This window comes from Triticum aestivum, chromosome 5B (assembly GCF_018294505.1).
Source record: "Triticum aestivum cultivar Chinese Spring chromosome 5B, IWGSC CS RefSeq v2.1, whole genome shotgun sequence".
NCBI lineage: Eukaryota > Viridiplantae > Streptophyta > Magnoliopsida > Poales > Poaceae > Triticum > Triticum aestivum.
The window spans coordinates 652,881,091-652,905,580 of NC_057807.1; the positions used below are offsets into that span (position 1 = coordinate 652,881,091).

General features: G+C 46.9%; 1 protein-coding gene across 1 annotated transcript; it reads left to right on the top strand.

Moving 5' to 3' along the window:
- The first annotated feature begins 18,559 nt into the window (after positions 1 to 18,559).
- LOC123113919 (E3 ubiquitin-protein ligase SIRP1) lies at positions 18,560 to 21,091 on the top strand. The gene is made up of 3 exons (XM_044535243.1): positions 18,560 to 18,733; positions 19,375 to 20,748; positions 20,853 to 21,091. Exon 2 carries the CDS (start codon positions 19,538 to 19,540, stop codon positions 20,744 to 20,746), a length of 1,209 nt encoding a protein of 402 aa, XP_044391178.1. The 5' UTR covers positions 18,560 to 18,733; positions 19,375 to 19,537; the 3' UTR covers positions 20,747 to 20,748; positions 20,853 to 21,091.
- The last annotated feature ends 3,399 nt before the right edge of the window (positions 21,092 to 24,490 follow it).

Genomic DNA, 24,490 nt, shown 5'->3' on the forward strand with positions numbered 1-24,490 from the left:
GCCGGCCAGAACCACATGGGCCACGGCCCAACCTCCCCTTCCCTCCGGCCCAGCTCCTGTCTCCGCCGACCGGGCCTTGGCCCATGGTGAGCTGCCCCCCCCAGCGCCTGCTCCTGTTGGCCCGTTTGCTCAGATTCGGCCCGATACGTTTTTTTCCAGCGTCTGCGAATTTGTGTATTATCCAGTGATTTAATAATTACCGAAAATGCCCCTGTTTTAAACTGCTAATAACTATTTAACCATGCATCCAAATAAAACATGTCTTATATGCAATATGCTTAGAATTTCATCTAGTTTAATGATATGCAACTTCCATGCATGTTTAAAATGTTTAAATTGCTGTTTGCATTATTTTTGCATAAATGCCATGTTAAAATGATTTATTTCATAACTAAATAACCGTAGCTCCATTTTAAATAAACTTTATATGTAAATGGGGTGGAAAAATGCCTAGTTTAACATGGTCCACTTTATTTTCATGTTTAACAACTCTAAAATATGTAATAGGGCAGAACAGTACCGAATCCATAAATTTGCATATGGGGATTTTTCCGGACTTGTTGTTTGTTACTTCCGGCCTCATTTAAATTTGCCTAGATAGGTAGTTTCATTATGCTTTACCTCTTGCCATGTTTAACAACATTTAATATTGCTTGGTAGCCTAAACAAGATCAACTAAATAATTGCTTGTGGTGTTTCGTCAATATGCAACTCGTTGCATATTGAGCTCCACTTAATTTGTAGGATTGTTTGTGCACTTTGCCATGCCATGCCTCATTAAACCGGACATGCATCATACTTGATTGTGCATCATGCCATGGTTATGTGATGGTTGTTTACTATGTTGCTTGCTTCTTTCCGGTGTTGCTTTTTAGTTCCGGTAACGTTGCGTTTGTGAGGATTCGTTCGACTACGTTGGTTCGTCTACTTCATGGACTCGTTCTTCTTCCTTGCGGGATTTCAGGCAAGATGACTGCTACCCTGGATCTCAATACTATCATTGCTATGCTAGTTGCTTCGCGCTATCACTTTGCTGCGCTACCTATCATCTGTTTATCGAGCCATCCCATATTGCCATGAACCTCTAACCTTTGACACCTTTCCTATGCAAACCGTTGCTTGGCTATGTTACCGCTTTTGCTCAGCCCCTCTTATAGCGTTGCTAGTTGCAGGTGAAGTTGAAGATTGCTCCATGGTGGACAGGATTTTGGTTGGGATATCACAATATCTCTTATATTATTAATGCATCTATATATTTGGTAAAGGGTGGAAGACTTGGACTTTTGCCTAGTGTTTTGTTCCACTCTTGCCGCCCTAGTTTCCGTCATACCGGTGTTATGTTCCCGGATTTTGCGTTCCTTACGCGGTCGGGTGATTTATGGGACCCCCTTGACAGTTCGCTTTGAATAAAACTCCTCCAGCAAGGCCCAACATTGGTTTTACCATTTGCCTCACCTACCCTACTTTTCCCTTGGGAGTCGCTCATCCCGAGGGTCATCTTTATTTTAGCCCCCCCCCGGGCCAGTGCTTGTCTAAGTGTTGGTCCAAACCGAGCGATGTCCTGCGCCCCCTGGGCAACCAGGGTCTATGCCAACCCGTCGTCTTGCTCATCCGGTGTGCCCTGAGAACGAGATATGTGCAGCTCCTATCGGGATTTGTCGGCACATCGGGCGGCTTTGCTGGTCTTGTTTTACCATTGTCGAAATGTCTTGTAAACCGGGATTCCGAGTCTGATCGGGTCTTCCTGGGAGAAGGTCTATTCCTTCGTTGATCGCGAGAGCTTGTCATGGGCTAAGTTGGGACACCCCTGCAGGGTATAATCTTTCGAAAGCCGTGCCTGCGGTTATAGGCAGATGGGAATTTGTTTATGTCCGGTTGTAGATAACTTGACACCAGATCCGAATTAAAATGCATCAACCGCGTGTGTAGCCGTGATGGTCTCTTTTCGGCGGAGTCCGGGAAGTGAACACGGTCTTTGGGTTATGCTTGACGTAAGTAGGAGTTCAGGATCACTTCTTGATCATTACTAGTTGACGACCGTTCTGCTTGCTCTCTTCTCGCTCTTATTTGCGTATGTTAGCCACCATATATGCTTAGTCGCTGCTGCAGCCTCACCACTTTACCCCTTCCTTTCCCTTTAAGCTTTGCTAGTCTTGATACCCATGGTAATGGGATTGCTGAGTCCTCGTGGCTCACAGATTACTACAACAACAGTTGCAGGTACAGGTTATGCGATGATCATGACGCGAGAGCGATGCTTGCTTGCGTTGAGTTCTTCTTCTGCTTCTTCGATCAGGGGATAGGTTCCAGGTCGGCAGCCTGGGCTAGCAGGGTGGATGTCGTTTGAGTTTCTGTTTGTGATTCATCCGTAGTCGGATGTTGCTCTTATGTATTGTGATGTTGTATTCATGTGGCATTGTATGCCTTATGTATGTATCCCCATTATTATGTAATGTTGATGTAATGATATCCACCTTGCAAAAGCGTTTCAATATGCGGGTCTATCCTTGGTGGGACATTCGAGTTCCTTTTGGATAGGGTCGCATATTGGGCGTGACAAGTTGGTATCAGAGCCTCGACCGACCATAGGAGCCCCCTTGATTGTTGGCCGTTGTTGAGTCTAGAAGAAAACTATTTTGAGTCTTAGGATTATATATATCGGAGAGTAGGATTCTTTTTACTCCTCAGCCCCCTTCGTCGCTTTGGTGAGGACTCTTGACGTAGATGTTTTGTCTTTCCTCTCCTCAAATTTCACTCAAATTTTTTTTAGGATCACGCGGGTATTTTGGAATCGTTCCGATGGTTTTGTGACGAGAACATTGTTCTTGGTGCCTCCTGTCTATTTATGTGGCATTGACCCGGGGAGTTGAGCTCCGAGGTGTTGTCGTCACAACTTTATCGTTGCAGTTCTGGAATACCTGAGTTTTGCCGACATCGAAAATCTCTTTTATGCAGTTGTTGGTGAGATAACCCCGATAACCCAGTACTGGGGCGAGCTCGAGAGTATTGCCATAACTCGTATAACGGATGCTTTTCGAAGGTTGAGGTACACGATTTCCGAAGGTTTCTTGGTTATGTGTTGACGGATGGATACAACTTTGGATGTAGGTATTGTTAGTTTGGGTGAGATATATTGCTTCCCCTGTATCCCCAACACCTGATTGCATAACCAGAAAGTTTCGGGAGTTTATAGGTGGGAATTCAAGTAGCTCTAGTTTTATCTTTCCAACAGACACATGATACGATATGGGATCTATCATATGTTTGTTTCCGGCTTATTCTGCAAGCCAAATCCTTTGTTTTGTTTTATTTGTGGTATTCGAGTTGCTTCGAAGTCAAATGTTGAATCCATACCTTTCCTAAACGGTGTTCTCATATTGCTATGTGAATACTAATCCTTCTTGATCATCGAGCTCGTCATGTCAATTCTTTCCAACCGGTGTGCTTCTTTTCAAGTGGATCCGATCATTTCAACATTCACAAGATCATCTCTCAGTTTCCCAACGTTGTTCGTTTCATCCGTACCCAAGTTGCCTTTGTTTTCCCGCCCTCCCACCCTTTTTCTTCAAGGACTCATATATGTTAATCAAGTATCCATGTATTCATGTGAAGTCTATTCACTCTTTTCAATCAATGTTCTTATTCGGTGGATTTCCCATGAAGATGCTCAACAGTTTCAAGTTCATCATCCTTCGTTCTTTTTTCTTCTCCGGTGGATCCAATTCAAGCTTTCAGTGTTGATCATATTCTTTTCCTCGTGTCAAATGCTTTCTCATACCGGTGCACCTCTTAATCTTTCACTTCTCGCTATTCATTTGTTTTGGAGTACTGAAGATATCTTGGAAGATTCGTGTTTCCATTCTCAATCCATTCAAGTTTTTTTTGAGGTTGTTATCTCATTCAAGTCATTTAATTCAACCAGTGCAATCTCTATTTCAAGCAATCCTTCAATGATGTTTCTTTCGAGTGGGCCCTAACCCACAGGTCTGTTCCCAGGATCTTACCTGACTCTTCTAATTTTCCCGGAGCTATTCTCAAATTCATTTCCAAATTTGACGTAAGAATGAATTTCATCAGTCACATGCCTTTCCAAGATCGATTTCAAATCATTTTCATTGTTGGCTCAACTTCTTTGTTTTCCATTCTACTGAAGTATCTCAGTAATTTTGGTGGTTCTCGTCATCATTCTCACCATGTGAAGACCGAAGAAGTGTTTCTTCTAAAATCTTGGTCCATTCTCTTGAATATTCATGGTTCTAGCTTCATGCTATCCTCATAATTGTTTTGATTGTGACAATTCTTCTCTTACCATCCGGAGCATTTCATGAGTTGTTTCCATTTCTTTCCTCCGGAGGCCATCATTTCATAATTCTTCATTCTCAGCGTGTAGCTATCGTTCTCCAAATCTTACCGGTGAATCGTTCAAATACCCTCTAATCAGGTCATGATCTCTTCGTTCTCACGTATCTAAATCCCCTCAAGTATCTTCTTTTGTTTTCCAATTCTTCCCGGTGAATTGTGCTTTTGCTACTTTCATTTTCAAGTCTTACAGTGGTTCATTCAAGATTTCACTTCCTTCATTACCATACCAATCCATTCATTCTTTCGTTGTTTCAATCCTACCGGTGTTTCCAGCAATACCTTCTCAAGTTGCGCTATATCTCTCTTAATCCTTTCTACGAGAATAAGTAGTATGTCAAATCCATTGCTTGTCATCAATTTAATTTGATAAAGGATAAGCATACAAGAAATCTTATTCTTATTTCCTCGAGGTGATTCAATTCTTTTCTTCCGGAGATTGTTCATGATGAAGTAATTCACGGTTCTAGTGTTTCATCTTTTCCTTTTTCGGAGTTCCAAGTTTTCTCGGTTACATCGTCATGAAGCTCCATCTAAATCATTGCAAGGCTTCACCTTGTGTTTTCAACTTCTTTTTCTTTTCATCATCCTTTTATTACCGGAGTTATTCATGGAGGCTCTACATGATGGTTCGTCAAGGATTCTTTTCATTCTTCAATTGTTCTTCAAGATTTCTCTTGAAGTTATGATCCGCCAAGCTATACTCAAAATTAAACATGGTGCCCAACACATGTTTTTTCTGAGGAGTTCAAGTATTCTTCTTCTTGCATTTTGAAGTGCAATTCCTTCTACAATATCTTTTGAGATGGTGTTATGTCATCCTTGGCAATTTCTCTACGTGCTTCATGATTCACAAGTTGTCAGGAATGAGTTAATTAAATCCATCATTTTCTCTTCGTTCAAGATATCTTTTCGTCCAATCAATCTCTTTGTTGGAGTTATCTTGGGTTATATTTCACCTAAAGCCTTCCATTGGGAATGTTGCTATTTGTGGTGCTTATCATTGATCCAAGCTTTCTCCATATCCTTCTCGGTGAAAGAGGTTTTTCATCTCTTCGTTGATCTCAAACAAGCAATTGTTTTTCGTTAGTGGCAGAATGTCATCTCATAGTCTTGCGATGTTTCCATAAGCCCACTACAAACTTGTGTTTTTCGTTGTTGGTTTTCCAACAACTCCATTCAATCCTTCTTTGCAAGGATGCTTTCCAAGTTCATTTGTGGCAGAAATTGTCATTTTCTTCTCCATTCTTTTATTCCAGTGATCTATCTTCTATTCTTTCTTCCGAAGGCATTGTGATGTTGTTCTCTTCACTCATCATCTTGTTTTGTCAAGATCGTGTTCTTTTCGTGCTTATCCATTTAACCAGAGTGTTGTGCTCTCATTCAAGTTCTTTCATCTTGTCAAGTTTTGCCTCTCTTTTCAACCTGAGTGCTGTCTGAAATCCTTCTTACCCATTATGCCACTCTTTCAATAGTTCCGGAGGCAGTGTGTTGTTGATTTCATCAAGTATCATCCCATCTTCTCAAGTTCATGTTCAATTCCTTCCATTTACAGTCGGAGTGCTGTCCAAATTATATCATTATTATTCATTCTTATCTCGTTTCAACCAGAGTGGTTTCAATTCCTTCTTGTCCATTGTGCTCGTCATTCACGTCTTTGCAACCTATTGGTTCTTGAATGTTCCTTGTTCCTCTTTTTAAACGGAGTGTTTTCAACTTTGTTCATCTTCGTTGTTTTCTTTCTTCATTTTTCTCAACCTCTCATGGTTCATGGTTTCACTCGGTTGTCGAAGAAGCAACTTAGTTTTTACCTCTTCTCTTCCTCTTCTGTTTCCCTCCGGTGCCATCCTAGATCTCGGGACGAGATCCTCTCGTAGTGGTGGAGTGTTGTAACGCCCCAGATACAACTTTCCATATTCGTAACTCCGACTCTTGCCTTTTCCGGAGATGCTATATGATATTTCCTTCGTGGTTGGGTTTTTGTCTTTTGTTTTGCATTTTGTTCTTGTCAGGCATCTCATCTCATAGCATCATGTGCATCGCATCCATATGTTTTCATAAAACTTGCATCCGTTCGGGTTCCGCCGGTTCTCTCTGTTGTTCGTTCTGAGCCGACCACACTCGCACGCGCCCGCGGCACCTCCGAAATATTATTTTGTAAGTGGCATAAAAATGTTCTCGGAATGGGTTGCAACTTGTCGTGCGGTCTTATTATAGTGTAGACAGAGCGCCTGCCAAGTTTCATCGCATTCGGAGTTCGTTTGACTGCCCAACCCTTAAATATATAACCGCGATATAGTCGGTATATTCGTCGGACGTTTTCGGTCTCCGGAAACCATGCCGGGCCGCACTTCATCCCTCTCTTCTCAGCCCAAGGCATTCTACACAACCCACCTAGGTCCAACATACCCCCCTCGCATCTGGAGCCGCCAGATCGAGATCAGACGGCCTCAAAACCCCCCTAACCCTAGCCATTTCTCTATATAAACACCCACATAGCTCATTTTGGGCATCCCTAGCCCCTAAACCTACCCTACCCCTCCTCCCACCTCTCAGTCGCCGCATCTTCCTCCATTTCCGCGCCCGGCCAGCCTCCTCCGCCACTTGGCGCCGTCCTAGTGGCCGCGCCGCCACCTACGCCGCCGCAACCGCTAGCCTCCTCCACTCCCCGTGTGCCACGTCGCCCCGGCCTCCTCCCACCTCTCCGCGGCTCTCCCGGCCCGCACCAGGCCCGCCCCGGGCCGATCTGGGCCTCGCGAAGCCCGCATCGTCGCCGCCCGTGCGCCCCGCACCTCCTCCCGTTCGCCAGCGCCTCCGCCGCCTTGCCGCTGCCTCGCGCCGTCGCGCACCACCGGAACCCCGCCGGGCTTCGCCGTCTCCGGCCACCTCCGTCCAGGTCGCGCCTCCGTGCCCCCCCTGCCTTCTCCTCCTCCTTCTTTCGCTCTTTCTCTCTCAGATCCCGTGTGCTGCAGGACCGCCGCCGCCGCCGCCCAGGGTCTCGTCGCCGGTGGACCTCGCTGCCGCCGGGAATGGACTCCCCGGGGTCGGACCCACCCGGATCCGGCCAGAGCCGCCGACCCCAGGGCCTCCTCCGGCCTCGCCGGACCTGCCGGAACCCGTTGCCTCCGCCTCCTACGCCCCGTCCCGCTCCTGCCGGCAACCACGCCGCCCGCGTGGGCCACGGCCTCCCGCCGGCCAGAACCACGTGGGCCACGGCCCAACCTCCCCTTCCCTCCGGCCCAGCTCCTGTCTCCGCCGACCGGGCCTTGGCCCATGGTAAGCTGCCCCCCCCAGCGCCTGCTCCTGTTGGCCCGTTTGCTCAGATTCGGCCCGATACGTTTTTTTCCAGCGTCTGCGAATTTGTGTATTATCCAGTGATTTAATAATTACAGAAAATGCCCCTGTTTTAAACTGCTAATAACTATTTAACCATGCATCCAAATAAAACATGTCTTATATGCAATATGCTTAGAATTTTATCTAGTTTAATAATATGCAACTTTCATGCATGTTTAAAATGTTTAAATTGCTGTTTCCATTAATTTGCTTAAATGCCATGTTAAAATGCTTTATTTCATAACTTAATAACCGTAGCTCCATTTTTAATAAACTTTATATGTATATGGGGTAGAAAAATGCCTAGTTTAACATGGTGCACTTTGTTTTAATGTTTAACAACTCTAAAATATGGTTTAGGGCAGAACAGTACCGAATCTAAAATATGCATATGGGGATTTTTTCGGACTTGTTGTTTGTTACTTCCGGCCTCATGTAAACTTGCCTAGATAGGTAGTTTCATTATGCTTTACCTCTTGCCATGTTTAACAACATTTAATATTGCTTGGTAGCCTAAACGAGATCAACTAAATAATTGCTTGTGGTGTTTCGTCAATATGCAACTCGTTGCATATTGAGCTCCACTTAATTTGTAGGATTGTTTGTGCACTTTGCCATGCCATGCCTCATTAAACCGGACACGCATCATACTTGATTGTGCATCATGCCATGGTTATGTGATGGTTGTTTACTATGTTGCTTGCTTCTTTCCGGTGTTGCTTCTTAGTTCCGGTAACATTGCGTTCGTGAGGATTCGTTCGACTACGTTGGTTCGTCTACTTCATGGACTCGTTCTTCTTCTTTGCGGGATTTCAGGCAAGATGACCGCTACCCTGGATCTCAATACTATCATTGCTATGCTAGTTGCTTCGTTCTATCACTTTGCTGCGCTACCTATCATCTGTTTATCGAGCCATCCCAGATTGCCATGAACCTCTAACCTTTGACACCTTTCCTATGCAAACCGTTGCTTGGCTATGTTACCGCTTTTGCTCAGCCCCTCTTATAGCGTTGCTAGTTGCAGGTGAAGTTGAAGATTGCTCCATGGTGGACAGGATTTTGGTTGGGATATCACAATATCTCTTATATTATTAATGCATCTATATATTTGGTAAAGGGTGGAAGACTTGGCCTTTTGCCTAGTGTTTTGTTCCACTCTTGCTGCCCTAGTTTCCGTCATACCGGTGTTATGTTCCCGGATTTTTGCGTTCCTTACGCGGTCGGGTGATTTATGGGACCCCCTTGACAGTTCGCTTTGAATAAAACTCCTCCAGCAAGGCCCAACATTGGTTTTACCATTTGCCTCACCTAGCCCTTTTCCCCTTGGGAGTCGCGCATCCTGAGGGTCATCTTTATTTACCCCTCCCCCCCCCCCGGCCAGTGCTTGTCTAAGTGTTGGTCCAAACCGAGCGATGTCCGGCGCCCCCTGGGCAACCAGGGTCTATGCCAACCCGACGTCTGGCTCATCCGGTGTGCCCTGAGAACGAGATATGTGCAGCTCCTATCGGGATTTGTCGGCACAGCGGGAGGCTTTGCTGGTCTTGTTTTACCATTGTCGAAATGTCTTGTAAACCGGGATTCCGAGTCTGATCGGGTCTTCCTGGGAGAAGGTCTATTCCTTCGTTGATCGCGAGAGCTTGTCATGGGCTAAGTTGGGACACCCCTGCAGGGTATAATCTTTCGAAAGCCGTGCCTGCGGTTATAGGCAGATGGGAATTTGTTAATGTCCGATTGTAGATAACTTGACACCAGATCCGAATTAAAATGCATCAACCGCGTGTGTAGCCGTGATGGTCTCTTTTCGGCGGAGTCCGGGAAGTGAACACGGTCTTTGGGTTATGCTTGACGTAAGTAGGAGTTCAGGATCACTTCTTGATCATTACTAGTTGACGACCGTTCTGCTTGCTCTCTTCTCGCTCTTATTTGCGTTATGTTAGCCACCATATATGCTTAGTCGCTGCTGCAGCCTCACCACTTTACCCCTTCCTTTCCCTTTAAGCTTTCCTAGTCTTGATACCCATGGTAATGGGATTGCTGAGTCCTCGTAGCTCACAGATTACTACAACAATAGTTGCAGGTACAGGTTTATGCGATGATCATGAGGCGAGAGCGATGCTTGCTTGCGTTGAGTTCTTCTTCTACTTCTTCGATCAGGGGATAGGTTCCAGGTCGGCAGCCTGGGCTAGCAGGGTGGATGTCGTTTGAGTTTCTGTTTGTGATTCATCCGTAGTCGGATGTTGCTCTTATGTATTGTGATGTTGTATTCATGTGGCATTGTATGTCTTATGTATGTATCCCCATATATTATGTAATGTTGATGTAATGATATCCACCTTGCAAAAGCGTTTCAATATGCGGGTCTATCCTTGGTGGGACCTTCGAGTTCCTTTTGGATAGGGTCGCATATTGGGCGTGACACCCTTGGCTTCCTTTGCTTCGGCTGGGCGGCGGCGGCGGCGGGATCCGTCGCGGCGCGCGGCATCACATACTTCTTCGGCGGCATGGCCGGCGAAAGGGCAGGGAGGAGGGAGGGGTTTGGCGGGAGGAATGGAGAAGAGAGGGGTGAGTGCGGGAGGAAACTGCGGGAAAAGGTCTTCCAGTCAGCTTCCAGTCGCCGACAGCGCGGCCCCACGCCGGTCGTTTGGGTTCGGGGCGGGATCGCCGGCTCTGAATTTCGCCCAAACCGGCGCTAAATGAGATCCTGGGGACGCGACTAGGCCGATTTTCAGCCACCGGCGCTAAAAAATCAGGGAGGGGGGCTGTTGGAGGCGCGGCTGAAGATGCTTTAATAAAGAGAAAGTGTTTTTCTTTCAGAGGAAAAGAAGAAGATCCCCGCGACCCAAGTCGGTCTGTCTCTGTCATCTGCCAGACAAGCGCAATCACGGGACCCCACGTGTGCCTGAAGCTGTTACGCGCTTTGGCAGAGCCCGCAGTGCAGTCTACCAGTCCTCATCCCACGATGCATTCTGTGCAACAAAAACAACAAGTGGGAGCGATCAAGTCGAGGGGATGCAGCTAATCACCATCAAGCCTACGCACGAGACGACGGAGTAAAACGACGTGATTTCCACTGGATAATTTCTACCCGTCCACTACGGTAATCTGTTCTGTGTGGATGATGGAGGGTCCCACTTACGTAGCGACTATTTTTCGTTTCTTGTAGCCGGCCCATGACACCGACGTGTCACGCCGTCCGCGACTTCTGCTTCGAAGCAACCACGTTGCTACTTTTTTTTTCAGAAAACTTTCAATCTATTCATCTTCCATCACGGCAGTACAACGAACACTAGAAATAATAAAAATTACATCCAGATTCGTAGACCACCTAGCGACGACTACAATCACTGAAACGAGCCGAAGGCGCGCCGCCGTCATCACCCCTCCCTCGCCGGAGTCGGGCACAACTTGTTGTAGTAGACAGTCGGGAAGTCGTCGTGCTAAGGCCCCGTAGGACCAGCGCACCAGAACAGCAACCGCCGCTGATGAAGAATAACGTAGATCGAAAGGATCCAACCTGAAGACACACGAACATAGACGAATCACAACCAGATCCGAGCAAATTCACCGAGGATAGATCCGCCGGAGACACACCTCCACACGCCCACCAACGATGCTAGACGCACCACCGGAACGGGACTAGGCGGGGAGACCTTTATTCCATCTTCAGGGAGCCGCCACCGTCTCGTCTTCCTGAGTAGGACACAAACCCTAACAAATTTTGAAGGAACGACTAACAACGGAGCCCTCCCGCCGGCCCTTGCCAGGATCCACCACGCCCACATGGCCCTAGGGCCACCAGAGACGAGGCGGACCTGCGGCAACCACGTTGCTACTCGAACTACTCCACTATCATACTAGTGGTACTGCACTAGCCAATATTTTTTTAAACTAGCAAACCAACATGTAATTGAATGGTTAGAGAAACAGTGGTATTCCAGCCCATCAGGGCTCAAGTCCTGGTGTTCGCATTCTTTCTAAATTTATTTCAGAATTTCCGGCAATGCACTTTCAGTGAGAGAAGACGTTCCCGTCGACAACGAGACGCCTACGCTAACTTTGTAAATTTCAAGATAACATGCCGGCTCAGTCTCTCGAAGGTGCTCATAGGGATAGATGTGCGTGTGTGCATTCATATGAATGAGTGTATGCGCGTATGTATGAGCGCTTGCGTCTGTACTAATGTTCAAAAAAACATTTTTGAAACTAAAGTCTAACTTATATTAGTACAAAAATAATATGTTAGTTAGGGTCAAAAAAAGAGAGTATATGTTAGTTCACCGCGGCATGTGCGCGTCCTATACGCGTGCAGTGCAGTTATTGGTGGTTTGCTTGTAATCAAAAAATTATACACTCCCTTCATCCACAAATATAATACTCCCTCCGTATCAAAATATTTTAGACTAGTTTGGGCTATAGAAACACGTCTTATATTATTGTGCGGAGGTAATATGTTCCTTTTTTTTTCTGAATTGAATGCATATAAACAAGTTTTAATGTGTTTGTTTACTCATTGTGGTCCGTATGTAGTCTGTGTTAAAGTGTTAAAAACATCTTATATTTGTGAACCAAGGGAGTACTATTTAAGTACTACAAGTATTTTAGTCAAACACTACTTTAAACATACTATTACAAACATGAAAATTCCTGTCCTAGTATACAGTGCATTTTCCGCTAAATCAATTTGCCAAATTTACTCTTCTTTTTCTTGAACACACAATTTTACTCTTCTGGATTAATTAAAAAAGACAAATCTTTTGTGTCCGCATTGGAGACAATCTTTGAAGTTGGTAGAAAATCTAGCCTTGTTATTTTCCAAATGCTGATATAAGGCATCTCCAACGCCGACCCTCGAACAGCCCGGACCGAGTTGTCCGGGTCCAGGAAGCAATCCAATGCAGCCCTGTATCGGTCCGCCAAGCGGTTCGGACCATGTTTTCAACACTTTAGAGGAGTCCGGACACGAGACCCGAGACATGTCGGAGTCTTACACCATGGCCTACCCAAAAGGAAAAACAGAAAGGTCGTGATTTTGTAGCATCGCACACTTTTTCCGCGCCAAAATCTCTCAGTCTGTTCTTCCATCCTACCGCTCTCTGCATCCAATTCTGACCCTTTTGTCCCTCTTTCTTCTTCGCTCCCGCCGTCAACACATAGAACTGGACAAGGACTTGCCGGAGCTGGAGGTGATGGAGGCGCAGGAGGATCCGAGCATCACCCTCACCCAAAAGATCAACTCGGCGACGCGGCAAAATCGCCGCATCAAAGCGAAGCCCGCAAAGGAGGAAACACTCAAGAAGCGGAAGGCAGCGGAGAACGTGCTAATGGTGTCCATGGCGGTGGGCATGCTGGTCGTGGACATAGTGGAGGTCGCGGCCAGGGTTGCGGAGCCTTGATGGTGTCACCCACCGTCCATATGCCGCCATGGACGAAGCATTACAAGGCTCCATCCTACTACTACGCCAACCAGCTCGGTAGGTGTAACACCCCATATGTAAAACCTCCATATTTTGGCAATGTATCCAACCTTGTCATGATCAATTCCAAGCGGTTTCATCCTTGTTAGTTTCGTTTTGGGTTTTGCTTTGTTTCATTTATTGCATTGCCTTGCTATTCTTGTCATATTTATGCTACTTTGGGGCAAGTGTTGCCTGGATCTCGTATTCTATCTTTTCACTTGGTTGTATGAATTTGTATATCACCTTGCTACGCGTTCAAAATGTGATTGTGCCCCAATCATGAGTTCATCACGTGATTGGGATAGAATTGCATCTTGGGCGTTACAGTAGGTAGTCCACAACAACCACCACCGGGAAAGCGCCTTACATCATCGACATAATGTGGCACCGCTGCTCTTCTTGGAGTCTTCTGTGCACAACTCGTTCGGGCGCGGACAGCGGGCAGGGAGCACATGGGTGCCCGCACGCTGTTCGCTGCTATGCCTAAAGCAGGGGAGAAGGCATACGACGACGAGGACATGGAGATGTTCATCATCATCCATGATGGAGGTGGAGGAGGTTATGAGGAAGGACAGGCGGAAGACTTGGTTCCCACCTAGTCTAGCAACTACGCCCACACCCAGCAGGGCTACAGCCAGACCGATACGCAGCAGACCTACACCCAGACTGGCATGGGCACACAAGAAACAGGGTTAGGCCATCGAACAGGCAAAGGAGGAGGAGGTGGAGGAGGATGAGGACGGCGATTTAGATGATTTTGTTGGCAATCCAGGAAGAAGGGTAGATAAGTAAGATTCAACATGCGGGAGGACGAGCTGTTGTGCGATGCATGATTGGCCACTAGCCTCGATCCGATCCATAGCACGGAACAAAAGGGCTCAACTTTTTGGACAACATCCACGCATGGTTGGAGGAACACAAGCATTTCACGCCCTACTCCGATGCGGTCATCCGCAACCGCGAACCAAAGTCCCTCAACCATCGATGGTACACCATCCAAGAGGTCGCGTCGAAGTATTGCGGCCACTTGGCGCATCTCATTGTGCAAATCACCGAGAAAGTAAGTTCATTTGGTCAGATATGCATAGTTTTGTAGCCGGATATGCATAGTATTGTTGATCATTGCCCGGATATGCATAGTTTTGTACTCGGATATGCATAGTATTGTTGATCATTGACCGGATATGCATAGTTTAGTTGATCGCTAGCAGGATATGCATATTTTTGTTTATCACTACCAAATATTCATAGTTTTGTTGATCACTAGCCGGACATGCATTTTTTTGTTTACAATGTTTTATTTTGTAGCCTTCTCGTGCGTGTATGGTGTTCAAGAAGTTGGAGAAGAAAAACTTCACCGTCATGCAATGCTGGTTGAAGTTGAATGGGCAACCAAAGTGGAACGTATACATAGCAAAGACCATCGTCCAAGCCACTGGGGAAGAACCAAAAAGAACCAGCTAAGAAAGTTAGAAGAGGTTTCGGGAAAAGAAGTCGGAGTAGGAGAGGGCAGAGCTAGAAGGGGCGGCGGTGAAGATGATGGAGAGGTTCGAGGATATCTTGTCCAAGAAGGAGGAGGCATACGTGCAGTGCTCGGATATCAAGGAGGAAAAAAGGCGAAGAGGTTCAAACTGTTGATGGAGGTGGCCGAGAAAAAGCTAGCGCTCAAAGAGAAGAGGGCCTTGATTGAAGAGAAGAAGGCCTTGATTGAAGAGAATAAGGCCATGCTCGAGGAGAAGAAGGCGATGTTCGAAGAAAAGAAGGTGAAGATCGCAGCCGACGAGAAGGACGCCAAGATGTTGTCCTTGAAGCTGGAGTCTTTGGACGCCGACGGAAGAATGATTGTGCAAGCAGTCCGCTACAAGATGTTGCAGCGACAAAAAGATGAGTTGGAGGCTACGGACAAGGATGAGGAGGAGGAGGAGCAGAAGGAGGTGGAGGCTGCAGACGCGGTGGCGACGACACCTTGAGCATGGAGGATGCTCGGATTGCTGGTCTGGCAGGGCAGAAAATCTTAAAATTTTGCACCGATTGATAGACTGCTATTTTTTTTATGACCGGGCATGTAAAAACTTAAGCATACTTGCCTATTTTTTGTTGTGATCGGGCATGTGAACCAACGCTAGGTGTGATCTGACGCGTGCTATGGATCGGACTTTTATTTGAATTTCAAATTGCCCTTTAGCGACGGACATATACAAAATAGCATTTAATGGCCGGTTTCCGTATCCATGTCCACTGACTGGTCCCCCTGTTCGTGAACAAATGCGGGAGCAAATTTACGGGTCAACGTTAAAGATGCGCTAATGTAGCATCAAAAGAGCATCTTACATATATAATACAAAAAACATGAGAGGTCCCCCAAATGACCAGACTGCTTGAGAAGGCTCGAGACTTGACTTTAGTTTCAACAGTCGTTTTGAGGCGTCTAATTGGTTCAAGCCTTGACTAGAACACGTACGAGTAATTTGCCTCTTACCATCCTAGTAGTATCTATGAATAAGTATAGTATTTAGTATATTGGCAAAAGATGCAATAGGGGTGCTAGAGACATTTTTTCCATCACGGTGGACGCTATGGTGGTTCCGTGTGGAATAAAAAAAAACTTTTACTATGGAAGTATCTCTACTCCTAATGGAGCAGTTGGTAGTCTCGCTTCTAGGTTTTTTTTCGTCCCACCACTTTCGTCTGGTTTTTTTCGTAGGTTAACCGTCGTAGATTTTTTTCGTCGCCTCCCCCACTTCATCGGTTTATTTTCACTTCACCCTCTCACACAACGAAAAAAATTGAACGGATCAGAACTTTCCATACTAACGCAAATTATTTAGTAATGTCTTTATGTAAAAGAATCAATCACAATCAATCATAATTAATCTTCATAACGTTTGTTTCCTTCCGAATCACGTCCATAACTTTCCTTCCTTGTTTGGGCAGAAACTATTTGGTAGCAGAGATTAGGAAGCTTCCTATGAGTGTAGTAATACGAAGTATTCTTTTTCTTGATGATTCGTTTCCATGCATGATGATAGTAAATTAGGCCAACATTCACCACTATTTATCAACGTCATCAATCGTATCCATTCCTAGCAGTTGGTAGTCTCGCTTCCAGATTTTTTTTCGTCCCACCACTTTCGTCCGGTTTTTTTCGTAGGTTAACCGTCGTAGATTTTTTCGTCGCCTCCCCCACTTCATCGGTTTATTTTCACTTCACCCTCTCACACAACGAAAAAAACTGAACGGATCAGAACTTTCCATACCGACGCAAATTATTTAGTAATGTCTTTATGTAAAAGAATCAATCACAATCAATCACAATTAATCTTCATAACGTTTGTTTCCTTCCGAAGCACGTCCATAACTTTCCTTCCTTGTTTGGGCAGAAACTGTTTGGTAGCAGAGATTAGGAAGCTTCCTATGAGTGTAGTAATAGGAAGTATTCTTTTTCTTGATGATTCATTTCCATGCATGATGATAGTAAATTAGGCCAACATTCACCACTATTTATCAACGTCATCAATCGTATCCATTCCTACCAGTTTTAAGGGAATCTGCTCGCTATGTCTTTTTTAAGGGGATCCGCTCGCTAAGTCGTCGTCGCACGTTATTTTCACAAGCAATTCCCCTAAAAAAGGCGTGTGTATTGGTAGTTGAACGCCCGCTAGGTTTTCCGCATGTCCCATCCTCGCGCTGTGCCGCCGCCACCCGCCGAATTTCCAGCCGCCCAAGCCCGTTAACTTCGCCAGCCATCGGGTCGACTGCCCCCGCCCCAAACCCCCATCCCCGAGCACTAGCTATCGCCGCGTTGCCGCCCCAAGCTCCACGCCACCGGGAACGAATCAAGCGCCGTCCTGACACCGCCGTCGCCGGCCCAGCACCTCCAGCCTTGCATGGACAGCTTCAATATGCAGTCTCTCTTGTTGTCTCACCTTCTGCCAGCGCATGCAGCGGCGGGGTTGGACGCGTGCGTGCTTGCTAGCTTGCTCTCCGTGCGTACGTACTTGCTCTGCGTGCGTCGCACCGGCCAATGCGCATGATGCGTGTGTGCCTGCTTTTCTGTATGTGTATGCCAGCGTGATGCGTGTGTGCGTTGCTGTGTGTGTATGATATAGATGGCCTGAGTGTGTGCATGCTGTGCTCTGCTCTCTGCTGATCTATGTGTTGGTGCTCCTGCTATATGTTCATGCCATACAAATGAAATTTCTGTTAATCTTCTGACATGTTGAGTTGGTTCTCTCTGTCTTCTGAGGGGGTGAATGCAAAGCAGTCTATTAAGCCACGCACTATTGCTGAGCTAAATTGACAAAAAAATATTGGTAGCCATAGTTGTAGTTTAAGTAGTAGCGAGTTGTCTGATATGTATAAAGAGCCCGTTGCAACTGAGCCCGTTGCTAAATTGACAAAAAAGATCGCCAGTGTCATTTGATATGTATAAGAATATTAAATGTATTATTAACATGATTAATATTGAACTCTTAAAGTTAATATGGGCCCGTTGCAACGCACGGGCGTTCTTCTAGTATTAACAACCAAACACTTCCGCCTTAGATTGTTGAAGGCCTTGCTTTCACGTATGTTGTCCTTAATTGATTGGACCATACATCCATGACGACAGTTACGGTTATAGGCTTCTAGCCGTCACAAGCTGAAGTTGGCGATGTTGTGGGCAGTGTATTCTCATTCTACAAGGCATTACAGCGAAGAACACCGACTTAGCCGTAGATGTTTATCTCATGTCTTTTTTCATGATTATCTTGTGTTGTGTTTTCAATTTGCTTCGTTCGTTGACTATTTGGTCTTATTCCCTTGCATCAGCTTTAATGGAAGTCATGGTTCTGTGCATTCAGAGATGGATGGACGTCCCGCAAAAAAAAAGAGATGGATAGACGGTAAAATATGTTATCCGAGGAAAATATTGAAAACTTCTAAATTAATCTATATTAGACTATATTAATTAAATTCCCCACAAAAAAGAGACTATATTAATTAAATTAGAAAGATAAAGAAATGCAAATGCTTAACAATTCGCAGTCGCCACGTAATCCATCTCACGAACAAACAACACAAACACGTAGATGATGCAGGAGCACACCTAATCGCACCCACTAACCAGCGACGGTCCGTTGGATTACACGTCGCATTCTCACACTACTATACGGCTTTTCACAAGTGGGCCGGAGCAAGCAGCAGTACAACGCGGTTACGCGGACTCCCACAAATAATTAAAAAAAAGGACAAAGAGTACAACGCGGACTCACGTCTCGGAATCCCGAGGCCCCACTCCCACCCACTCACCAATAATCTAATAAACCCAGGGCCAAACCGGTAACAAAACCGGCATTTACACCGAAGTCCCCGCTGAAATGATAAATTACTCGGCCCGACGGCGGGGTCTTCCACTGGCGCACGACTTTATCCCCCCCTCCTCCCTTTCCTCTCCCCTTCGTCCCCTCCGCCTCTCCCCCACCCCACCCCACCCCACCCCCAACCAATTTGCTGACGCCCACACTGACGAGCGGAGCGCCGGCGGAAGAATCATGGCCTGAGCCGAGCCCGGGATCCTCGCCGACGGCCGCCGCGGAATGGTTTGCGCGCCTCCTCTTCCTCTCTTGTTCGAGCCTCCTGGATCAGTTCGGTACTCTAGCGCGATTCGATTCCCCCCCCCCCCCCCCCCCCCTCCCGCGATCGCAGATCCTGTTGTTTCTGACGCGGATCTCGAGTTTGTGGTAGAGTGGCGGGCGGGCTGGATTATGGGGTCGGTAGGCGACCAGGAGTGGCTTCGTTGGTCTGAAATCGAATCTGAGGGCAGGAGGACCCTGGGTTTCACCCAAACCGGCCACCCTTTTCTTAATTTTTTGTTGCGAATGATGCTTGGCTCGATTTCTCACTAGGCATGCCTGCTCTGCTTGTACTAGATGCTGGTGTATGGTAGAAGAAAGCTTCTGAGTGTTGTCCTGCTTTTCTTGGTTGTTAAGCATGGTTTGCACTAGTACAAACAAACTGGTTTGCCTTACCTTGTTAGTAGATCTCTAACTTTCTGTGTTAGTGCAAATCCAGTGGATATGCTCGTGTAGAAAGTTTCCAGGAAGTATCATGTGTGCCTTTCTTGATTGTGAAGTGTGGCTTATACTACTAGGAAATGGTTTACTTCTCTGTTGGTAGATCTGCTACTTCCTGCCTTGGTGCAAATTAAATGGAGATGCTCATGGGGGAAACTTTGTTTCAGGGTGCTGTAAAGGATAGCTTCGCTGTGCTGCTCAAGGAAGGCATCTTCTTGTCTGTGTAGTTATTAGTTGTTTGTGCTATAAAGTGTTTCGGCCGTGGATCAGGACTGCAAGATAGTACTACAGTAGGGGTAAGAGGGAGGAAAGCATTTGGAGAGTCACAAGATGGAAGAAGGTCAGGAAAGCAGGTACTGGTGCCACAGCTGCGCTGAGGTGATCGTTCCTGTGGAGCCGGAGAAGAAGTGCCCGGACTGTGATGGCGGGTTCGTGGAAGAGATGGAGTCCGAGGGCTTTGAGCCGTCCACGAACGTGAGGTCTGAGCGGAACCTCTCGCTCTGGGCCCCGCTGCTGCTTGGGATGATGGGAGGTTCGTCTCGGCGATCAAGGCCCCAGAGGGATATGATGGATTCTTCTTCTGATGAGGACTCACGCCAAGCAAGGATCAGGAGTGCACTGAGGGATACTGATGATGAGGATGAAGAGGATGATGATGATGATTCTGACCGTGAGCTTGAAGACATGATTAGGAGGCGAAGGAGGAGGGGCTCATCGCTTGTCAGGCTGCTTCAGACCCTCCGTGATGACTTAAGGGGCTTGGATGGCATTGGCAGAGACAGGGACAGGGACAGCGAGAGAGACCGGGAGAGGGAGAGGGAAAGAAGGGACAGGGAGAGAAGGGAGAGGGAGAGGGCTAGAAGAGAGAGGGAGAGAGCAAGGGAGAGAGACCGAGGGGGAGAAAGGACAGAGAGCTTAATACTGATCAACTCCAACAATGAGGCCATTATTCTCCAAGGAACATTTGGACCTAGTGACAACCAAGAGAACTCAAGCAACACAAGTACTGGCGTTTCACTTGGAGACTACTTTCTTGGTCCTGGTCTAGATATGCTCTTGCAGCGTTTGGCAGACAGTGACCTGAATCGTTCTGGGACTCCACCTGCCAAGAAGGAATCTGTGGCAGCATTGCCAACTGTGAACATCCAGGAAGTATTGGGCTGTACAGTCTGTCTTGAGGAGTTTGAAATGGGGACGGAGGCGAAGGAGATGCCTTGCCAACATAAGTTTCACTCCAATTGCATCCTTCCATGGCTGGAGCTCCACAGTTCTTGCCCAATTTGTCGATTTCAGTTGCCTACAGAGGAGTCAAAGAACCCATGTGAATCAGGCAGTGGTGGTGGGACAGTGAGTGCTGATGGAGATCATGCTGAGTCAAGTAATAGTGATATAGAAGGTGCTAACCATGATGGAGGCAGGCTGCTTGATGGAAGTTCAATAAATGACAGAGATGTGACGTCTGCGTTGAACGCGATATTCGGAGATGAATCCTCCTCCTCATCATCTGATGAAAATGGCCCACGTGCTTCTGAGAGCTGAAGGTAATTATGCTACTTCGATTTCTACTGATGGGAACGACGGTAAGAACGCTCCTGTTGATTATACTTGACATCATGCTGAGTGGTTTGAGTTATCTCTATTGTAGCCAGCATCGCCCTGGCTCCCGTGCTTCCAACATGTAGACGGAGTCCCGAAAGAAGACTCTCATGAGGCCGCGTCTTTATGCTGTGGTTTCCTGTAAATATTTCAATTCGACCCTGCAAGACAAAAGCTGTTTATCTTCGCTCTTATGAAACCTACGTGGCTTGTAACCGTTTAATGCCCGCCACCGTGTTTACAGTATGCGCGTGTGTGTGAAATAAAAGTACTCTAGTATGTTGTTTATGTGAACGGGATAATTACCCAACTGGCAGTTGGACCAAAGGAAACCTGCTCCTGCTGAATGGTTTATGTCTGGAGCATCTGTTCAGTGAAGGCAAAACACACTTATCAGTGTGAGAGAAATCTTCTGAAAGAGATCTGGAAGAGGCTTTTTACAATGAGAAGTGACTTTGCTTGGGGCCATGGACCTGTGTTCCAAATGAATTCAGGTTCAAGATGTTGATCCAGTGTGGGTTTTGTTGCAGCCTGTGCGTACACAACGATGCAGCACTTGCTTCACCCTGTGGTCAAATACTCAAATTGCTGTTATTCCTTCGAAGTTGTTCCTACTGAATTCAGGATTCAGGATATTGATCCAAACTTGTGGTGGCAAGTGGCAACCTGTGATGTTGCTTCCTCTGGTCTTAAATCCTCACACCAGAAGGATACTTGTGGTCAAATTGCTGTTGTTCCTTTGAAGTGTTATTCCAACTGAATTCTGGACTCAGATTGATCCAAGAGTTGTGGGGGTGGCAAGTGGTTTGCTAACGATGCAGGTGCCGCCTCATCTGATCTTGAATCTCACTTGCTCAGTTTGCTGCCATTTTCTTGTTATTTGCAGGGGTCTTGAGGAACATGAGAAGGATCTGCTGTCACAGTTTGTTGATTGTGGGATCATAAGCTGCCAGCTTGTCTTGCTTGTTTGTTTGGTACTCCCTTTGTCCCATAATGTAAGATGTTTTACACTACATTAGTGTCAAAGACGTCTTACATTATGGGACGGAGGGAGTATATTTGTGTTTTGCAGCTTCATATTGGAAAATGGGTAGCTGTTCCAGCAAGAGTGGAATTGTTCCTTGTATTTGTATGAGAAGGTTCTTGGGTATGATAAGCAGTACTTCCTCCGGCATGGCTTTTTGTTCCTTGTATCTGCGTCCTTAGGAGCATCTCCAACTCCAACAACAGATGATACAAAATACGGCAGCTATCCGAAAAACTGTTATTAGGGCATTTGGACCCAGAAATGTTCCTCCAGCAAATGCCTTGTCTCTATTTGGTGATGCAAATATTTTGCGGCAGCCTGGAATTTTGCAGCAAAGTGATGCAAATATACATCACGCTTGCGGCTGCAACATAACAAAAGCGCAACCGCGCTCACACCAACCAACAAGAACCCCCCCCCCCCCATAGCCACTTCCCCTCCTGCACCGACATCGCTGCCAAATCCGGCCGCTACAGCCACACCGTCCTGCCACCGGATCTGTGGTCAAATTGGTCGCCGTTGACCTAATCGACCGCCACCACACCATATTGGGCCGCTATCTCCGCCATGCAGACCAATTCCTGCCAGTACCGCCCTCGCCGCACCGACGTGTTGCCGGATCCACCGCCCTCTTGTGCCCTATTATACCCCATCTGCTATGGTAGAAAAGAAATTGATGCCTCAAAATCCACTTTTTGGTGCCCTAAATCCCTTTTTGAGTGCAATATTGTATATCACCTGTTGAAGATGCTTTAATATCCATAGCAAGCGTAGTTCAATGGTTAAATATCTCCTTGGACATGACTTTTGCTGCTTGTATCAAGATTCTTGGACACATATGTAGATAGTTCCAGCTCTGATATTTGAATCGAATGCAACGTTGGCTGTTACTCACATAAGTTGGGGCGTAGGGTAGTACATACGTGTCAAATTGAAGCCCGGTGAGTTATCTAGATATTACGCAAATTATTTATCCATTTGGCAGCAATGACTTCCATGGATGGATGGATGGATGTTTGTGCGCTGAAATATCCACCCTCCCGACTGAGACGGTGTAGTATCATCAAGTCAAGCCAGTCAGAACCGTAACTTGTGGTGCAAAGACAGGCCACTTTCTACATAGACGGTGTAGTATCGCACCCCCGGTCCTGGTCCTGGCAAAAGACCTCTCGAGTCAAGCCATGACCTGGGGGACAGAGTCGTTTTCCCTTTCCGTTACGTGCGGCAGGTTTCCGTTAGGGTACATACGAAACGAGTGTGTAAATAAAACCGCTACAGGATAGACCTGCTCCTCCACGCCAAGCGTTTGTGTAGTGCAATTGGTGAGAGTGATGGAAGCAAAGGCGTCTGTAATAGGCGTCGTCCTCCTCTCCTCCAAATTGACGGCCGACGGGTCGATCTTTCTTCCTCTGGAAGAAAAAGGGTGATCTCGCCAACGTCTCTCCCAAGGAGAGTTCCTCTGCCGCCGTCCTTCGGCGGCTCCCCTCAGCCGACGACCTCGGTCGTCAGTGACGAGGGTGGTCGCCGGATTCACGTGTGTGGACAGTTTTGAACTAAAGTAGGTTCGTTTTTAGGCTGTTCATCGTCTTGGCTTGGATGACGGCGTTCAAGCATGGGTTCCAACGGTAGCACACCAAAGATCGCCTACAAATATCCGAATCAAACCCTTCAGATACTTTTTGGCCTCCAAAGAGGGTCATCAAATCGGCTCGGACGTTCAAAATTCCACAAGCCGGGCCAAAATCGGGGAAGCTTAGGGGAGTACGAACGCCCTCTGGAACCTGTCACAGAAACCCTCTTCCGTCATACGACTCAGAACCCTCTGCACATTCATACGCGACGTGACTGGCAGTCAGCCTATGCGCATTCACATGGGACTTGACCAACAACCCTCCTACCCGCATTCACGATGATGTAGCCTACTTCGGTTGTTTGATTTTCACGACTACAAGGCTACACCGCTCCGCCTGCCCCGACAATTGAAGCCAGCTGGCCACACCGCCAAACCCTACCTCAAGCCCCTTCTCCCATCCTTTGAGTCGTCTTCCGCCATCCAGCCACTCCTAGTTCACATCCATGTCGTTGTTCGCTATCGCAATGGTTGTCTCTACGGTTTTGTGGTTCAAGCAGTTGTCGTCGTGGCACCGCATCGAAATCACGGCAAAGGTCCGCGCAATGGACGCCTAGTGCCAGGCCCCCACTGAGGCGGGCCAACCTCCGAGCTCTCTGGAGTCTAGCTCGGAGGAGCAGGAAGTGCTTGAGGGAAAGAAGGAGGCGATGATCGTCCACGCCACGCCGGTGTCCGAGTTCAGGCGGGGCAGCAATACAACTTGGCGCTCCTGGAGTAGCATCAGTTGGCGGAGGCTCTGCTGGAAGGGGAACACCCATACAACGTTGTCGTTGCGGCCATCATCGAGGCGGACCCCGGCAACATGGATGTGAAATGAGTGGTTCTTGTGTCTGTACAAAGCGGGCGCATTGTCTGCTCTATGCGATGGCAGCTCAACATCTTATAGGAGCCGGAGGTCGAGGATGACGAGGCGCCGGAGCAGCACGAGTACGATTCCAACGAGGCACAAGTTTGGGAACATTAGATATTGACTTTCTCACGAGTACATGGATGATATGATATTGATATCTCTCCCACCATCTTATCGTGG